The sequence below is a fragment of the Micropterus salmoides genome, unplaced genomic scaffold (assembly GCF_014851395.1).
Source record: "Micropterus salmoides isolate LMB-PRFRI ecotype aquatic unplaced genomic scaffold, ASM1485139v1 Ms_hic_scaffold_14, whole genome shotgun sequence".
Lineage (NCBI taxonomy): Eukaryota > Metazoa > Chordata > Actinopteri > Centrarchiformes > Centrarchidae > Micropterus > Micropterus salmoides.
The window spans coordinates 10,086,399-10,105,712 of record NW_024040485.1 but is presented as its reverse complement, the minus strand read 5'-3'; the positions used below and the strand labels follow the sequence as shown (position 1 = coordinate 10,105,712).

Below are 19,314 nucleotides of genomic sequence, written 5' to 3'. Positions count from 1 at the left end.
AGTTGGAATGAATGAGTCTGCTCAATTTCAAAGGAAACATCTGGCTCCCTCAGAGAGGGTGAAACAAGATGGGATCCCCCAGCTTCCTTCCTGTGTTTATGTCGTAGGTTTAGATCCTCTCTGTCCTTTTCGCTGAAACTGTTATATCTCTTGATTCTTTCCTATCTGGTTTAACTTATGACTATTGTGAAACAGATCCCAGCTTCCCAACATACATGCCACAAAGAGCTCTGATTATAGTTACTTGTCCAAGCTGCTGATAATCCACATGGAATGTCAGCTGAGATGGGAGACTGGGACGACTAAACAGAGCTACACTGTATATGAATGACAAAATAAGTGCTTTCGACTTTCTACTTCTACTCCACTACATCTCAGAGGGAGATATTGTACTTTTTACTTCACTACATTTATCTAGCAGCTTCAGTTACTAGTTACTTTACAAAGTAGCCTAAGATTTTTTACGCACAAAGAGTTTATATGTACAGCTAGTATTTTGTTGATTGACAGAAATTTAATTGGCAACTATTTTGATATTGTTTAAGTAATTTCCTGGTTCCAGTTTCACAAATGTGAAGATTTGCTGTTTTTCCTTTTGATTATTTTAATGTTTTTTAAAGTCATTTTGAAATTTAGACTGACAAAACAAGCACTGTGAAGGTGTCACTCTGGGCAACTGTGACGTTTCTTTTTTTTTTTTTATAATCAATTTAAAATAATCAGCGGATTAATCTATAACGAAAATAGTCACTAATTGCTGTCTGAACAGTTCAACCTCAACAGTTAAAACCATTTACATTAATGAATAAATACATTTAATAATATAATAGTATAACTGTCACAGGGGATGTTTTTCTTTCTGCTTTGAGTATTTTACTTTTAATACTTTAATTAGCCTACATGTTCCTGATTATACTTACATACTTTTACTTTTACTTAGGCTACTAAACTCATATGTCATCCACTACTGCAATGAATACATCACCTAAGTCATTTATCAACCAAATTGACATATATTTGCTGGTTACAACTTATCTTACCTTATTATAAATTTAGGCCTAATATTTTTAGGTTTTGGATGGTTGGTCAGAGAAGTCATTTGAAGATGGGCTCTGGAACATGTGATATGCTTTTTTTCTTTACTATTTTCTGAGTTTATAGCCAATCATTCAGAACAAATTTATATAATTATTAAAGATTAGTTGCATGCCTAAAGGTAAAATGAAACCCACATCCATATAGGTATGAAATGATAGTTTTACTTGCTGAAGTTGGAGCTTGGTAGGCCTATATAACGTCAAAACTGGTAACCTTGGCATCAGGTTACTTAACCAGCGTTGATTCTTCTGACATGTCAAAAACAGAGGCTTCACAAAGATTGGGTTTTGCCTGGCTTGTTTCATTAGATTCTGCAGGCGCATAAACTGGCAATTGATTGCAGAAGTAAAAGGGAAATGTAGTTTTAAAAAAATCAGTGAGAGTTGCGACCACCTCTGTGGAAATATGACAGAAGAAGGAAGAGGAAGTTGACAGACAGAGGGGGTTTCACGGCAGCTAACCCCAGCTGTGCAGAGCTCATAAGCTGCAGCAGCTGTCTCTGTCCTCCAGAGGAAGAGCTGGAGTTTGGAGAGACGTGCGGACTGCGCTGAGAGCCGCCACCATGCCGCGCACAGGCTTAAATTAGGGACAAAGTTTTCTGGCATTATTCAGTTGTTATCACCGCTCTCTGACAACATGGAGTACTGGAGGCAGTGTGCTATGTGGCTGATCAGCTGCAACGTGCTGCCCCCGAACCACCGGGTGACTGCGGACATGGCGCAGGTGTTCGACCTGGCGCAAACCCTGCGGGACGGGGTGCTGCTGTGCCAGCTGCTCAACAACTTGAAACCTCACACCATCAACCTGAAGGAGATCAATCTCAGGCCACAGATGTCGCAGGTATTGACCAGTACTTTTTGCGCTGCTTTCAAAGCAACTTGTGGTTGTAACGTGTGCGGAAGAACCGCAAAACTGCTTCAAATGAATAGGCTATTTCAGTAATAACAGTAATACTGTAGTGTAGTGTGAGATTGAACGATTGTCGGTCAATTACTTATTAACAAGGTAAATCGGTTGAAGAAACAAAATCATTGCCACTTGTGCTTATGAGTAGTGACTTTACAATGTGTTGTACATAGCCTATACATAGGCCAAGTCTAGGTAGACTAACAGCCACAAGCTGGCAGCTGCTTTTCAAGAAATAACTGTGGGAGATAAACACACCACCACAAAAATTAATCTAGGGTCTAAGTTAGCATATCTTAATTTTTTGTTTTGTTAAAACGCCTGAAGGCAACAACACACATTATGATTCATGAGCCAGTTGTTCCAGAGTTCTTAAAAGTTGGATGCAGATGTCTGAGAGTCATTTAGGTTTAGGTCCCTTTAGGTTATTTCATGATTTCATTATAGATCAGTAAATTGCCAAGAATTGCCCATAAGGCATCCTTTTGATCATTTCCCATATGTCACACATGTCCATAATTTGGGAACACATAGGCCGACTTTCTCATCCAGTACTGTGTCAAACTGATAAGTGTTACTGTAAACATTTTAGAAAATAAGGCACAGAGTGACTCATTTGGAGATTATCATCTGATGTGAACACATCATTAGTTTACTTCTTCTAAATATGATAATTAATCCAAACACATTAATCCAAACATATGAGTTACTGCTCATTTCTACATGTCTATTTAAAAAATAAAATAAAAAAATCATACTTCAAGCAATTAAATCTCTTTTTGATTAACTGCTAAATGTCCCTCAGCCTGTGAAACCCAAAGGAATGGTTCCAAGGCTTGGCCTCTCTTTACCCAAAGTTTTTCTCTGTACCACTAGAGAGAACTGATAAAATCCTGGCTTTGATCCACCCATTAGTCAGGGAACTTTTACTATGTGAGCAGCAGCTTGTTTGCTTGCCACTGAGTATGAAACCTTATAACGTGTAGTTAGTCATTATGAGACTTTGCGAATCTCCTTAGATCTCCTTAAATAAACTCATCTAAAAAAGATGTGGTTAGCAAAATTCTTATTAATAATGTTCATACTTTTTGTAATATGTCACCATAAGAACAAGACTTCCTGTTCAACTAGTACCTACTTAATTTAGAGAGCATTGCATGCCATTAGATCTTTATCAGGCGTTCTTACAAGTGTGACAGATGTGTCAGCTAGTTAGACTCTGACTGTGTTTGATTCCAAGTAATCTTCAACATACTTTCTTGAATCTTAACCTATTGTGGTCAAATTACCCATTCATTTAAAAAAAGGCCATGATATTAAGCACACACAAAAAGTTTTAACATAGATTTAAAGATTTGTTACTGGGCTTCACACGGTTAGTTTTTGAGTGATGAGATTAAACTTTTTTTTTGTTGTCACAAAAGTATGATTGAAATTATGCGTCACCACAGATTCCTTCATTTTGTTTTTCATCAAAGAATCAATTTTAATTTTACCGTCCACTAGCTACCATAATATATAATATATATAATATAATATACCATAATAAACTAATGTTTCCTTTAAAAGATCTTTGCTTCTGTAATAAATAGAAGCCATTCTCCTAGCAGGGCATTAGAAATTTCGCTCTGTATTAAAAACTGCAGTGTTGTGTATGTTCTCTGTCAGTGCACGTCCACTCGTCTTTTATATTCTTGATAGACAGTGAAAGCAAACCCAGGGCATAACTTGCTGAACAATGGCTAGCCATAGCCCACAGCTGTAGGCCATCTGAATATGGTCGAGAAAGGCATGTGTGTCAGTGGCCTTCAGATTTTAAAAATCCCTTTCATTGTGCCCCGCTGACCTACGATCTTAGAAATGGAATCAACAGCATGAAGGTAATGGACTGGAGGGCGAGTGTGCAGTGTACTGTGATGAAAATGCACCCAGAAGTGCTCTTTCTATCAGACTGTATGCTAGGCCATGGTGCTAATACAAACCATGGAGTGTGACAAATTCTTATGTATGGATCACAAATAAATAGAACCTCAATATCATTTCTGCTTTTTTTTAAAGTTATTTATTTTGTAGCGAAAATGAGAAAACAACTGAAACTCAAAGAAGATCTTTCAAGAGAGACTACAGCCTCAGACAAATCACTGCTGTCAAACATCAATATACATGCATATGTGCACAAATAAGATAATAAATAATGTCAGTAGTTAGTTCAAGATAAAATGAACAGGAACAAAATCCCAACAAAACACAGCATCAAGCAACCTTTTATTAGCCCTCCTGGGGATCCTTAATAGTCATTTTAAACATACTGTACCAAGAAAGCTGCACCTTTACTTTATACTGTTTCATCTGCGAAGCCAAAGGTGCAGTGTATATTGCACCAGGGTTGTGACTGTAATCTGGAGTATGTGGCTGGTGGTGGTGCAAAGCCATCATGTTCGTGCACTTCCTCCACAGACAAACAGGGCCCCAGGGGGCGGTGGAGTGATTACAGGCGTCTCCACGATGAGCTGACGTGATAAAAGGCAGCCTATCTATTCTCAAGAATCTTGTCACAGCTCTGTAAATAATCACAAATGCCTAGATTCTAGTTTAGTCATCACTTAATAATGTGCAAATTATGCCGGTACATTTGTTAACTGCTTGTTTCCTGGGTGTTTTTAGTGGAAGTGGCCCAAGTTTGACTCAGACCCTAACCCATACCCATAAGCTGTTGTTCGACTGCACTCTTCCCACTGAGACGCAGATCCTAATAGGAAGTGACACTAAAAGAGCACACGCACAGTGGTTTCATTTCGCACAGTGAAACTTTCAGTTTTCATTTTCAGTTTGCTGTATGTGTGTGTGCATGTGAGAGTGGATCACCTTCACTTTATTTGGTCCCCCCCCCCCCTCACACACACACACGTTTCAGCTTGCTTTGGTGGAATCTAGCCAAGCAGAATCAGACTGATATCTGTCTGAAATTTCTGCAATGGAGGCACATTATAGTGCTCTAACATTCGAAGGCAGTATCTCTTTTTTTTGAAAAAAACATCACTGTTACTCAACAGAGGCAGTCAACAGATCAACATATCATAGGGACGGTTTCTTTAGTAAAAAGTAATTTCAATGAATATTTGTAATTTAACTGACATATGTAGCCCTCAAAATCTGGGCAGTTGTAATTTAGGTACTTTTGGCACCATTTCACTTTGCATGGTCCAGGTGGTGGTATTCAAACAATGCTATTTTAGGGTAGATAAAGTAGAAGTGCATCACATTGTCATTGACAGCAAAAAAGCCTTTTCTTTTGCTGCTTTTTATATATATTTTTTCTTTTGCTGTAATTTGGGGTAACGGACACATTAACGTTATTCCTAGAATTCTGGAAAAATTAAATGACCATTTTGCCAATTTGTCCCTAAAATGACTCTAGAAAATGGGGGGGAAGAAATGCCACAGTAGACAAAGGATACCAAATTGATTTGTCTTTTTTTGCCCTTTGCAGTTCCTGTGCTTGAAGAACATTCGCACATTCTTAACGTCTTGCTGTGTGGTGTTTGGAATGAAAAAAAGTGACTTATTTGAAGCCTTCGATCTCTTCGATGTTCGAGATTTTGGAAAGGTAACACCCACATCCGTCATTGTTTTTCTGTCACAACACATGATATTGTGTTTTCGTGTATGATGCTACGCTCCAACAATGGTCAGATTACTCTGTCCTGCTCTTTTCTGTTCTCCTTCCTTCTTTCAGCTGCCTTCTTATCTAGTTGCAGCAATATGAAAGTCTTGATCTAGCACCTTTTCAAACTGTTACAATGAAATCAGTTTGAGTGAGCACATTATTAGATTCATGTGCCAGCTATTACAGCTGAGCGATGATCATGATTGTGCTACTGTCTGTCTAATCAGTAGTGCATGTTACAGTCTTTTTCCATGGCTCAGACTTTGTAGTTAGAAACAACAGGGGTGACATAAACATCAAATATGTGTTCCAGTTTGCAAAATGGCAAATTAGTGTTGTATTGCCAAAACTCTTCTTCCATCAAGAAAATCTCATAACATGGACACATCAACTCCTTGGTTTGCAGCAGCGATTATTCAGATGCAATGAAAACAGTTAAATGAACCAAATCTTAGGTAAAGTCTATTTTTTGAGAACATTGTGTGAAATCTTCACTCAGTACATGCACTTGCGTTAAAGGTTTTTGCAAACTGTTCTCTATAGTGTATGTGATGTGCAAAAAGTTCATAAACAGAACTAGAAATCATTAAACATTAACTGAATGGACATCACTGCATTTGCAATCTGCATCTGTACACTGTAGAAAAATGGTAGTACATCGGACTGTGTGTACATCCAGTCACACATTCAGATGCATGTAACATAATAAGACCCACATGACATAGAGCTAGTCAGAGGTGTGATGTCTTTTCCTCTGATTGAGGCTGCCCGTTGCCTGGTCTTGCATTTTTCCGGTGCACTTCTTAAGGGCTTGGTTGACTTCTATTGTTACTGTGTGAGCTGATTTCACTGTGTGTACACAGTGTTACCAGGTCAGTGGGTTTGTAGTGCACTCCTCCTAGCCAGACTCGCAGGAGCCTGATTGAACCCCGCTGAGGAAAGCACACTCACTCTGACCAGCCTTATTCCCATATTCCCTTAGTTCAATGCATAACTTTGCCTTGGAGCATTAGGAGCTGTCTGAGTATCTCTGTGGTATCCACAGGGAAATACATTAATTTTGTCTCTAACCATTTAACTATTAGAATATGTTTTCTATGTATTAATCTGTACTGAATATATGTATTTTTTAATTCATCTAAAATACTGAAGATTAAGTCTTCTGAAGGGTTATCATCATTTCAAAATGGTTTAAATTGGGTACACTACTATACCTCATGTGCAATAATTTCTTTTTATAAATCCAATTAGTTTGTCAGAGTAGATATGGTATCTGTTTTAAATAATGTATACAGTATTGCAGGCGGTTTGAGAACTCCAGGTATATTTTGTTTATGTGCGAGCAAATTTTAATTGAAAGAAATGTTCTTCAAACAAAAGGTATATCAAAAGTCAGGGATATTTTACATGACTAAAATGTTCAAGTCACTTCCCCAGAGTAAATAGACGGTGGTTACTGGTTCTCTGTAACTGTGACGGACTGTATTTTGAGTTTGCGTGCAGTTTCCCACAGAGACTCTCTTTTCTTTCAGTTCAGTGTGTTGTGTTCTAAAGAAGCTTCCAGTTAATCTGGCTGCTGATAATCCCACAGGGGAGGTGCTGCCTGCAAATATGTACAGTACATCCAAGCTGGGCTGCATAATCTCAAATCGTGTTCAAGGGTTGTCCATCAAACAAACAAGCTTCCGGAGCAGGAAGATTGCTCTGTTAGTTAAAAATACGGGTGTCTGAAGGTTCAGCGATTGGGTTGGATTGGCTCCAGGAGGCGTTGTACAGCTGAACATGAAATACTCAATCTCTTCCTTATTTTCCAGAAAACATTGAAAAGAGAACATCTCAAATCTCAGCCAGTCTAATCCACTTGGGCATGAGTTGTGCCAACTCTGCCCGTAGACTGAGCATTAGTCCACTGAATATCTAATGAGAGCTCTCTAACCTACATTCCTCTGCTGAATTACTACAGGCTTCTCCCTGGGCAGCCACGCTGACTGCATGAAGCTGCCTGGTGGCCGGAGAGAATATAGGGAGGAGGCAAAACATTTTTAAATTTCTTCTCTGAATATAAAATTACTTCAGCCTTGACTGTAAAAGCAAAGGTTGTCTTACTAAAAGTGAAAAGAGAAGGGCATTTTACAATTGAAAAAATGGCTACTGTTTTTTCTTCTGCTTAAAGAAATAATTAATTGTTGCTCTTATTTGCTTTCTTGCCAAGAGTTAGGTGAGAATAGATACCACTCGTGTGTGTGTGCGGTAAATATGAAGCTATAGCTACAGGCGACTTCCTGAGCTTAGCATAAAGACTGGAAACAGGAGGAAACAGCTAGCCTGGCTCTGTCCGAAGGTAACAAATCCACCTCATCCTCTGAAGCTCACTAACGGTATATCTAGTTTGTTTGATCTCCTGGAGTCAACATCGGTTGCCTGCCCGGAAATTACTTTGCCCGGTCAAGAAACAGTTCGGCACATAACCCCCTCCTCATAGAGCCAAAATGTGCTGTTTTTATGCTTCGGTTTTTGTACAGATCAAACAAAAGAGATACCTAAGTTAACTTGCTGTGTGTCTGAAGTTGTTTAAAGTGAAACCCTATAGGATTTAACTAGTTTGTTGTTAATATGTGTAAATGCTACTGTACAATTCTAGTTAACAAAATAACAGAGAGTCAAACATGCACATATGATTTATGACATTATGTTACAACATCTCTACCATTTGCTTTCTTTTTTTAATGGCACTCTGGGGATTTTTGATATACTGTGTGAAGGGGCCACACTCACCATGGCGGTTGGACTTCAGCTCAGCTTGTGGCTTTACTTGTCACGTGTGGCTTAAACTAAGTGTCAGATCATCAGACTAGTCAGGTCTGAGCTGGTTTTTAAGACAAGTAGAAGGATTTACAATTCATTACACAAAGTAAACAAATATTAGATTTGTTTCAGCGTATTTATACAGGTTCTTCCTTCTCTTTTGAACTACTTATATTCTATTCAACTGAACCTCTGCATCACATTTCTTGAATCAGGTGACATGTGACCTTTAGGACCGGAGTGTGTGTGTTGGGTGTCTAGTTGTGGAATAATGACACACAGCAAAATATTACATTTCAAATGAAAAAGTCATGTCACTTCAAAGGCAGATTTTTTTGTTTTGTTTCAGAAAAGACATAATTTCAACTGCTCTAAATAACTTGAAGAAGTTTTAAAGCTGGTATCTCACACTACAAACAGGACTCTTTCAAGTCACAAGCACACCTGGGTTCAGCCAAAGCCACAGCACTCATTCACACAGGAAGAGGAGACAGGCTGTTCACATATCTAACCCCATCAACTATCGTTTTTAACCATGCCTGCATATCCAAATCCTGAGAACAGAGTCATTTGTAGTGTTGTTACTTAAAGCTTCTTCATACCAAGCAGATAAATGAGAAAGTGAGAGGGTTAATAATTCAATAGATGCAATAATGAAATTATTAAATTTTCTGTGTTGTAATGACACATAAAAGACATGGCGCGCAGTCTTCTTAATGCATGCATCATGATTTTTATATTTTTTACTTCAGCCGACATCATATCATCCCCATCTGACATGCATAACATTTCCTTTCACTATTTCTCCCATAGAATCTACAGACTGCACTGTATGCACTGTCAATACTGTATGTCCGAACCATCGACCAGGATTGATTGATTACAACATCCTGTGGTTCATCTGTTTGGTCAGTAATGATCTCGTATCTGAGGATTATTATAGCACAGTTTTAGTTTGCTGGAATTCAAATCCACTTTCATTCATGTTAGCAGAATTCAGACACATAATTGTACAGCTAGACTAATTCATGACTGCACACAGGGAAAAATCACACTTGTTCATTGCTTGAATGCAAGTATGAACATTCATGCATTAGCTGTGTATTTTTTTCCCACATGTAAAACTATGTATTTTCTTTACTTAAAATGTGACTGAAAAAAGTGACTTTCAATTTACAAAAGTCAGGACATTTTCATTTTGAAAATATTTTAAATTGGCAAAGAAAGGTAGAGGTGTTTCGTATATTAGTTGTCGTTTAGATCTGTTGTCTATCTCATACACCCCCACCACCACACACAGACACAAACACACACACACAAACACACAAAGTTGTTAGAGTCTGAGGTAAAGTGACCATTTCCTGCAGACCATGTCTTTGTTTGTCTGAGTTTTATTTATTGGCATGATCCTAAGGGAGTACGTTTTTGCCAAACAGGTTGTACAACATTTATGTTTTAAGCATAATATTGTGCAATGTAAGAAATAAAGGACAACAAATGGTTGGCACATAAGTACAGAACATCGCTATTTAACAGAGAGGAGTCTGATTTTGAAGGAGCATACGGTGTTCTGCTGGTTTTAACTCAGGGTATACTTTGCGCTGATATATTTTGTCGCTACCTTTGCAAATACTGATTTTTGTATGGCCTGAAAGTGAATCAAATTCTTGGTACTTGAGTCTTAGTTTGCTAAAATAATCTGTTGTGGCTACCATTTTTATGCCTTTTATTAGATTGTGATGAGATGACAGGAAATGAAGAAGAGAGACAAGCAGCAAAGTTTCCCAGCTGGATTTGTACAGGCAACATTCTGGTTCATGGCTGGTATCTTAACTCCTAAGCCACAGGGACACCCCAACTTTGCAATTTCATAGTGGTTTCATGTGTTGAATAAATAAATGTTGAGACATTTGTTAGTGTTAAGTGTCCAGCCGATCAACAGTTCAATAGTTGTTGCTAAGGTTACACATGTTTCATATAGGGATGTTAAGTCATCGTTAGTGTGTTTATTGGTGGCTGCTACATGGTTTCTGTGGCCTTTGGAATTATTACGAGGATGTGGTTGGTACACGGTTGCCTAGTGTTACGTTGTTACTTTGTGGTAAATATAGTATTCAAGTTATTTGTCAGGGCGATTGCAGTGGTTGCTGCTGCATTGTTCAGGTTACTGGACAACTCAAATACAAATACTGTGCATTAACTATACCCATTAAATATGAGTTTAATCAGATTCATTCATTGACTAGGTGGTATCCATATTTGTTTGGTTTTCAGGCACTGTGGTATTACAGTATTAAGCAGCTTTTTATGTAATGCTACTGATATTTTTGTATGACTGAAACACGGTTAAAAGCAGAGGAATACAGTGCGACAGTGAGATAATTTCTTCTATAGTATTCATCCTGTGGGGAGTTTTCCACTTCGAAACCGTAATATTATGTATTGACAAGCATCAGCTTACTTTGTTTCTCATAGTTTATCGTTCTACTAAACCTAATAGCATTGTTATCTCAGAATTCTCATGCCTGCTCTCTCTGCTTCTATCTAATTTTGACCGGGTCCGTATTATTGGTGATTTTGATATTCACATATGTTGTCCTAGTGATGCACTTTCTGGGGAATTTCTAAAGCTCCTACAGTCTTTTAATTTTGTCTTACACCCAACAGGGCCAATACAGGCCCGCTCGCATCATTAACTCAACAACAGCTTGTAAATTTTCGAATGTATATTTGGCCCTGTCATCAGAACTGTCTCTGCCACTGACTTCCTGGTGAACTCCTTTAACAACCTCTGTCTGACAATAATGAACTCGGTTCAGTTAATTTCAAAATTCTCACCATGGTTCAATGATCACACTCACTCCCTAAAGATTGAGGTACGGAAAGCTCAGAGCGCAAACTTTATGATTACTATGAGTACATGAAGACCTTAAAATAAAAAAAATACACTTCAGTCAATGATGCACCAGCAACTAACTATTCCACCTTGATTGATAAAAATGCCCCAAACCCAGAAATATTGTTTAAAGCAACGAGATTTTTGGTTCCCCTCCTAACACTAACTTGCTTGCATCATTTGACCTCTGCGAGCATATTAAAATATTTTTACTGAAAAAATTCTAAAAATCAGATCCTATACTGCTAGCAGCTGGCCCCACAATTGATCTGTTTCAGAGGCTTTAACCCACAGACCATGTGTTGTTGTTTCCTTCAGTTCCTTTTGAATCAATGTCTCTTTCCGCCCTCAATGACATGTTGACCTGTTCATCTTGGCTATTGTAAATAGCTTCTTGACATCCAGCTCTGTCCCCACTTGTTTTAAAACTGATCTGATCGAACCTCTCCTGAAAAAAAATAAATTGAGATCCCTCCATCTTGAATAATTACAGACCTGTTTCAAAATTGGCAAATGTCCTTGAGAAAGCTATATTCAAACAATCAGTGGCACATCATATAAAATTCTTCGAATTACTTCTAAGGCCAGGCATGGGCTGGTACCTTCCTATAGCTCTGAGATTTTATCCCCCTGTGAGCCAGGATGCAGGCTACACTCATAGAGTATGTCTCTGGTTTTATCTTACTTATTAAGACACATTTCTATGAAGTAACTTTCACTGTTTGATTTCTAATGTATTTTTCCTATATTTGCTGACTTGTTTATTAGTCAGTAGTTACTACTGTACTGCTACTATATGTAAAACAATTTATATTTGACTTGTTTGTATTTTACACTGATTGTTGTAAAGCAGTTTGTTAACTGTATTAAAAAGTGCTATGCAAATAAAGCTGCTATTATTATTATTATTATTATTGTAAGGTTCTGGATGTTGACGTGAATGCTATTTACAAGTCAGAAACTGGTAATTACAAAAGCTCTGATATGATATGAATGCGGCATTATCAAAGCAGGTCTCTTTCTTCAGTCTCTCACATGTCTGTCCCTTTCCTCTCCCGCTCTCTTAACTTTATGCCTGAGCCATTCTAAAACATGAATTAACGCACCTTTTTTCACCAGGTTATGGACACGCTATCGAAGCTGTCTAACACAGCAATTGCACAGCAAGGAGGATTTAAGTAAGTCTCCCAATATTAAAAACAAACAAACAGACTTATAAGGTATATTAGTTTTTATGATATAATATGTAAATAAACCAGAGAAAAAAATAACTTCATTGAGAGACAGAAAGGGAATACATCAGGATGTTCAGCCTGTAACTTTCTTAGGAGTAAACCATTTTAAGAATTTTTTTTTACCATGATGCGGAATTTTCTTTCTTTTTATTTTAATATGTTCCATATTTATTTTTTTATTTTTGCGCCCCTAATCATTTTCTGGCATCCACTGATTGTGATAATGGTAGGGTCTCCATCTCAATAAAATGAGGCTTGTGACCCCAATTTCTGATATTCAAGGTGCCCAATTTCTGTCCTTTTTTGCTACATGAAAGCATATCAAGCTATTGGATGGGCTTTTGGATATGCATGCTGGATATTTGAATACATTTTAATGCATCAGAAATTCCTTTCCTGCCCTAAGTCACTCAAGTATAGAGTGATTTTTCTGTTAAACACTGAGCCTCACGCTTATTTTTCTGTCATATCCAGGCCATTCCCAACCGAGGAAAGCCTAAAAGACGAGGACATTTACAATAATCTGGAAGACTTGATTGAGTATGTATGAGACTCCTCTCTCTGCGTGCCCATTACTGGTGTTGATAGAACATGATTATTTTACTCAGTAGCAGAACCAGCTCTACTCATCATCTATGCTCTCCAGGGGTCTGGACACCCACATGTTTTGGTAAAAGGCTTGGCTCTGTTTCTCTGTTACTGTCAGAGGGAACAAATGAGTAATTCATGTTGGTGTTAAGTGCTTGCATACACCCACATAAAGGCGTGATGGGTGGTTGCTGTAGACAGATTGATAGATGAAGACGAACAAGGGTAACCAAATATAACAGATACAATATTTATATTATTTGTTTGTCAACACGTTTTGTTTGAATGATGCATTATACCCTTCTGAAGTATTTCATTCACTAATTCATGCAGTAATGAGTAGTTAATAAAGAGTTTATAAATATGAGAAAAAGAGCAACAAAGAGCATATATTGATTATTCATACATTATTGCATTAACCCATTGTTTTAAATTATTCTTGAAGACAATTTTTTAATCACTGTACTGAAAGGAAGTAATTGGTTACTGATAATCCACATGTTTTAGAGATGTTAATATGCGTCTGTGCTCATGGTTGTGTGTATGTGATAGTGAGAATGCCCCAGAGGATGAGGACGACTTGTATGCGGCGGTCTATGGGCTGGAAGAAGACTATGCAGGTGGAGAAATCTATGAAGATCTCATGAGGACTGAACAGCAACCCCCATTGGTACTGCGATGAGTCACAATCTCACACACACACACACACACACACACACACACACACACACACACACACACAGTCAGTGTTGTGCAGAATACCTTCAAATAGCATATTGAATATTTCAATGTCAGTTTCAGCTTCTCACCTGGTACAATTAAGTGGATGAGATCGACTTCTGTTACTCAACACCATATCTTTAAGCTGAGACTATTTACTTCAATAATAGTACCAATACATTACATAATGTAAAAATACTAATTACAAGTAAAAATAGAGCATTCAAAATTATACTTGTAAATGTATAGATGATCCTCAAATGTACTTTGAACATATCAAAATTACCCCTCGCAGGGTGGTATATTATTATTTATCATATTGCTCCCTCTTAGTAACATCAGAGACATTATATATAGGAGACATGCCACTTTAAGAATCTTCAGTAACGCCAAAGATAGCGGTTGTCCTGCCCCTCCTGCTAGAAAGCCAATCGTCTTCTTTTAACAGCAGAGGCGGGAAACATATTTCAGCCAATTGTGTACTGCGCATGCATCACTACTACTACGCAGTAGAAGTATAACTGGCCGGGAAAAATCCTTTTTAAACCTTATTTTGAAGCAAAGTCGTCAACCTTTTTCAGCAATTTTTATCAGATTTTATTGCTGATTCCAGTCATGTAGTTTTTATGTCTCGTTGACCAGTAAAAGTGCAGTTCTGGCTCTCTCCCCATTCATTCAGATAGGAGCCTGGTCTTGTTAGTCTGAAATAGCTGCCCGGAGGCATTGCGAAGATGTCTGCAGAGATGCATGACTTGCCCATAAGGACTGGTAATATCACCTGCAAATGCAATGTACAGTTACACACAGCTCTATATCCCAATCAGACTCTGCAGTCAGTCTAACACTGCAACCCTTCACAATTGCCTTGCTGAAATAAAATCCTGGATGTCACACAACTTAACCTCTACAACTAAACCTTACAAAATCTGATGTCACTGTACACGGTCCCCCTGCTATCAGAATTCAAATCATGTCAAACCCAAGCAAACTAGCAACTTATAATAATTCCTCTGAACTCTTAGGGGAGTTTTTGACTAGGACGTGAGTGTTTTGAATCCCATCTAAAGAAAGTTGTCAAGTTATGTTTTTAAAAAATACAGTCACGGTTAAGTTTTTTATTTCAACCACAGATCTGGAGAAACTTATGCATTTTGTTATGCATCATCTTTTTATCTTCCCCTGCCTCAACGATTGTGACTCAGTATATGCCTGTACTCAGTCAGAAATCAGTTCATTGCAGCTATTCTTTTAGGATTGATTTTGAAATAATACCTTATATATGTATATATGTACCTTATTATATGTTATATCTACCAGAGTAGATTAGGCTTGCAGAATCTGTTCTCATTTTAATCTCACTTCTTAAGACACATTTTTCAAGAAAAGCTTTGACTGTGTTGCATATTTAGTTTTTCCTTTTATTTATATTGACTTGTTTAGGTATTATATACTGATTGTTGAAAAGCACCTTGTTACCTGTAGTGAAAAGTGCTATCCAAATAATGCTGTGACCAGCATTTAAGTACGGTAGCTAGTTCAGGTGGAGCTAACTGTTTTATATTCTGTTGGGTAGCTTAATCTATAACATGTAACATATAGCTCATCATATGTTTGTAGGTAGAAATTGAAATCTGGAAAAGTAACTAGTAACTATAGATGTTAGATAAAGAGTGTGGATATAAAACAATATTTATACAATATCATTCAAATATTGAGGTGTACTAATTAAGAAGATAAAATAGAACTCAAGTAAAGTACAAGTAGAGCTGCAACAAGTTATCCATGAGGTGTCAACTTTTAAATTAATCGCCAACCAAAATCGATTAATCGGTTTGAGTCATTCTTTTAAATAAAAAATATCTGATTTCAACTTCTTAAATGCAAATATTTTCTGGTTTTATTCCTCCTGTATGACAGTAAAGTAAATATCTTTGGGTTATGGACACAACAAGAGATTTTAAGACGTCTTTTGGGGCTTTGGGAAACACTGATTGACATTTCTGACAATTTTCTGACACTTTATTGACCAAACAACTAATCGATTAATGGAGAAAATAATCAAGAGAAAACAATAGTTAGTTGCTTAAGAGCGGCAGTTGAGCATAAGTACTGTTATCATAATTAGTTGTTACTAATTAAAATATTAGAGTAATTTTCCTGTTGATCCTCATGAGCTCACAGCTACGGACTGGACAAGTATGAAAGACCAAATCACTGAAAATTGACAAATATCTCATTTTGTTCCTTAGTTACCAATGATTGATTAACCAAAATCAAATCAAATAATTCTAGATGCAAAACTTGGATGATAATACTTCAAAATACTAATTACTCAACCAATACACTGCTACACCTACTAATGTTTACAAAAGTAAATTTAAGATAATTTGAGACAAAAAATATAGACGCTATAGGAAATTCTTCCCATTCCGTGATTGATGTTTGAAATATTTTTGTTGATCTTTCCTGGAGCTGCAGAGCTGTGTGGACCCCCACGCACTTATTGTTGTGTGTGATGCACACAGGAGGCAGGGTGCACATGCTGCTTGGAAAATACTGTAGCTCGTAAATAGTTTGTTTTAAAAAATGAACAACAAAGAAAACTTATCTGAGATTCAAAATTTTCTGATGTGATCTGAATACAGACATTTCATTTCTGAATTATAAGGACATATTCTGAATAGACTGACTCAAAAAGAAAATCACATTTTTCTCCACCGAATAGTTATATTTAAGCATCACATTCCAAGGCATGTGTCTTTTTAGAAGCAGGTGGAGGTAGATGTCCGGAGCTGCTGCCTTACAGAGATTAAACAGACGGAGGAGAAATACACAGAGACCCTGGAGTCCATCGAGAAGGTACTAAACATCCTCTGATAGTCTGCTCTGCACTGAGATCACATATTGCTACATGAAAAACTTTAAATGGTAGATTTTTTTGATGTCAAATTATTAAATCATAGTCTCACCTAAGTGATTAATTATGTACTTTTTTCAAACATTGATGTTGATTATTGATTTGGGTTCAGTGGGCTACGTTGAACGATGTCGCCATTTTATGGTTATTTCAGGGAAAGTCCAAGTTATCAATTCCCTAATTTGACACGCTATGGTCATCTTATTTGATAGTGTGATGTCTGTTAATAGTTTCAGCATGCGTGCATTCCAGCTGTTGCAGTCATGTCACTGGTTGTTATGAATAACCATTCAGATTGTTTCTAGTTAAATAATCAGGTTGTGAGGGAATCTAAAGAGAAGAGCTGAAATGTTTCATTCAGGTTTTCAATTGTCTCTTTCTCCAGTATTTTCTAAATCCTCTGAAGAAATTCTTCTCTACGGCTGAAATTGAAAAAGTTTTTGTCAACATACCAGTAAGTCCCACAAGTTTCCCTTCGTGTCGCATGACATGAAAATAAAAAGTTTATGGCCACATGCTGGTGTCTTCTTTCTCTAATGCAGGACCTGGTTAAACTTCACAAGAGCCTGATGGTTGAAGTGCAGGACTCCATCCTAAACAAAAATGCCTTAAATCTCTACCAGATTTTTATCAGCTACAAAGAGAGGTATTCATGCAACAACATGTTTTTACATTTATTGTTAGGTGGCAGGGAAAGCATGTTATTTGACTTTTGATGTTGCTTTCCTTCACTTTCTCTTAAGTGAGTTTCTTGAGGTGCATTTATATTGTAAAAGACTGTAAGTTGAAAAAACTGAACTGGAGTGTTCCACAATGTCCTTGCCTTTTGTGCAGTTATGTGTCAGTAATCAACTTCACGTGTACAGAAGGTTTCATTTTAGGTTATCTAGACCTCTGCATTTCCCCTTGCAATTTGGTATCAATACATTGGCAGAAACATTTCAGTACGTTGTCTTTCAATACTGAGGCAGACATGTATACTTAATTAATGTCAGACATTTTGAACTGTGGATCTGTTCTGCACACAGGCAGTTTTACATTTGAATTATATGACAATCATCTGTGTGTGTGTGTGTGTGGCTTAGATTTTATGCGGTTTGTTCTATTTCAGTTCTCTATAAAAAGCAGGGTCAAACTGAAAGTACTACAAAATCTAGTAGAATAGATGTAGAATTTCATTGACACCTGCTTTTTGAGAACTAAGCCTATTGCCTAGAGGATGTCATGAGGATTGTCATTCATATCATGATGTAGTGTGGATGGCTGTCTTGCAATAGATTCACGATCAGAGAATCACATTATACCATAGTTATCACGAGCAACATGATTGCCACATATTATGAGTTACACTGTGAACTTTCTAAATTTCTGTAAGCACTGTATCACTGTTATGTTCAATCTTAAAGAATTTCCCCTCAGGGATCAATAAAGTATTTCTGATTTCTACACACACTTCACTCTTTCCTCTTTCCTCTGAATTGTAGACTGCTCATTTATGGGATATACTGCAGTCAGGTGGAGATCGCCATCGCTGTTTTAGACCTCATTTGCAAAGAGAAAGAGGATGTTCGTCTAAAACTGGAGGTAAAACATACCACCATACCTGTGGGCTCGGTGCATGCTAGAATATGAATATAATAGGAAACAAAAATATTTCATGCTCAATTTCACGTGGCAATTTGGTTTGTGACAAACTTGGACCCAAAGACAAATGAGGACAGATACATATAAGCTATAGCTAACAAATGTTTTCTGTCTTGGTTGACCCATCCTTGTGAAAAAGTCTCAGTGACATCAAAGAATGACTGTCATAAGTCACAAGTCATCTGCGTAATGCTCCTGCTCTGTAGCTCATGTTGCTATGAATATGTGTATTGTATTTGTTCCAGGAGTGCTCAAAGAGAGCCAACAATGGGAAGTTTACACTGAGGGACCTGCTGGTTGTCCCAATGCAGAGAGTCCTCAAGTACCATCTACTTCTTCAGGTAGGGTAGGCTTGGCACCATTTATTTAAAGCGTGAGTGTTAAACCACATGTCATGGAAAAGTGAGAGTCTGCTGGGTTTTTAAAAGAAAGCAGTTTATTTTAGATCAGCCCCCTAAGTATATAAGTGTGAAATCACCTGAATCTCGGTCTTGACACTTGTTTTGACAGCCCTGATTTAAATATGAGTGGGGAAAGTGAAAAGCAGCCCCTCCTTCATCACCACCAGTGAGGTGCCCTTGAGCAAGGCCCCTACTCCAACTGCATAGCTGCTCGATGGCCAGCAGATCATACTGTGGTTGCACTTCACAGCTTCCAGGTGTGAGTGTGTAAATGTGATCACGGTGTTCCTGAAATAAATAAAGGTTAAAAAAAGAAATATTTAGTCATTTTTCAATGCATTTGCTGAATGTCAGTGCTACTTTTCAGCAAGCCACTTAAAAAAAACCCAACTTTATTCATCTAATGGTTTTAATTAGTAGCTCCACTAGAACATTTG

General features: G+C 37.4%; 1 protein-coding gene across 2 annotated transcripts; it reads left to right on the top strand.

Annotated features, from left to right (window-relative positions):
• The first annotated feature begins 1,494 nt into the window (after positions 1 to 1,494).
• Positions 1,495 to 19,158, top strand: LOC119901837 (guanine nucleotide exchange factor VAV3-like). 2 transcript variants are annotated; one of them, XM_038717550.1, is made up of 11 exons: positions 1,495 to 1,938; positions 5,495 to 5,611; positions 12,492 to 12,550; positions 13,082 to 13,147; positions 13,748 to 13,865; positions 16,685 to 16,774; positions 17,218 to 17,286; positions 17,375 to 17,478; positions 18,317 to 18,416; positions 18,722 to 18,817; positions 18,987 to 19,158. In XM_038717550.1, the coding sequence occupies exons 1-11, from the start codon at positions 1,735 to 1,737 to the stop codon at positions 18,990 to 18,992; spliced, it is 1,029 nt and encodes a 342-aa protein (XP_038573478.1). In that variant the 5' UTR covers positions 1,495 to 1,734; the 3' UTR covers positions 18,993 to 19,158. The 2 variants fall into 2 exon arrangements, with proteins under 2 accessions (XP_038573478.1, XP_038573477.1); XM_038717549.1 differs by having other exon boundaries at positions 16,682 to 16,774.
• The last annotated feature ends 156 nt before the right edge of the window (positions 19,159 to 19,314 follow it).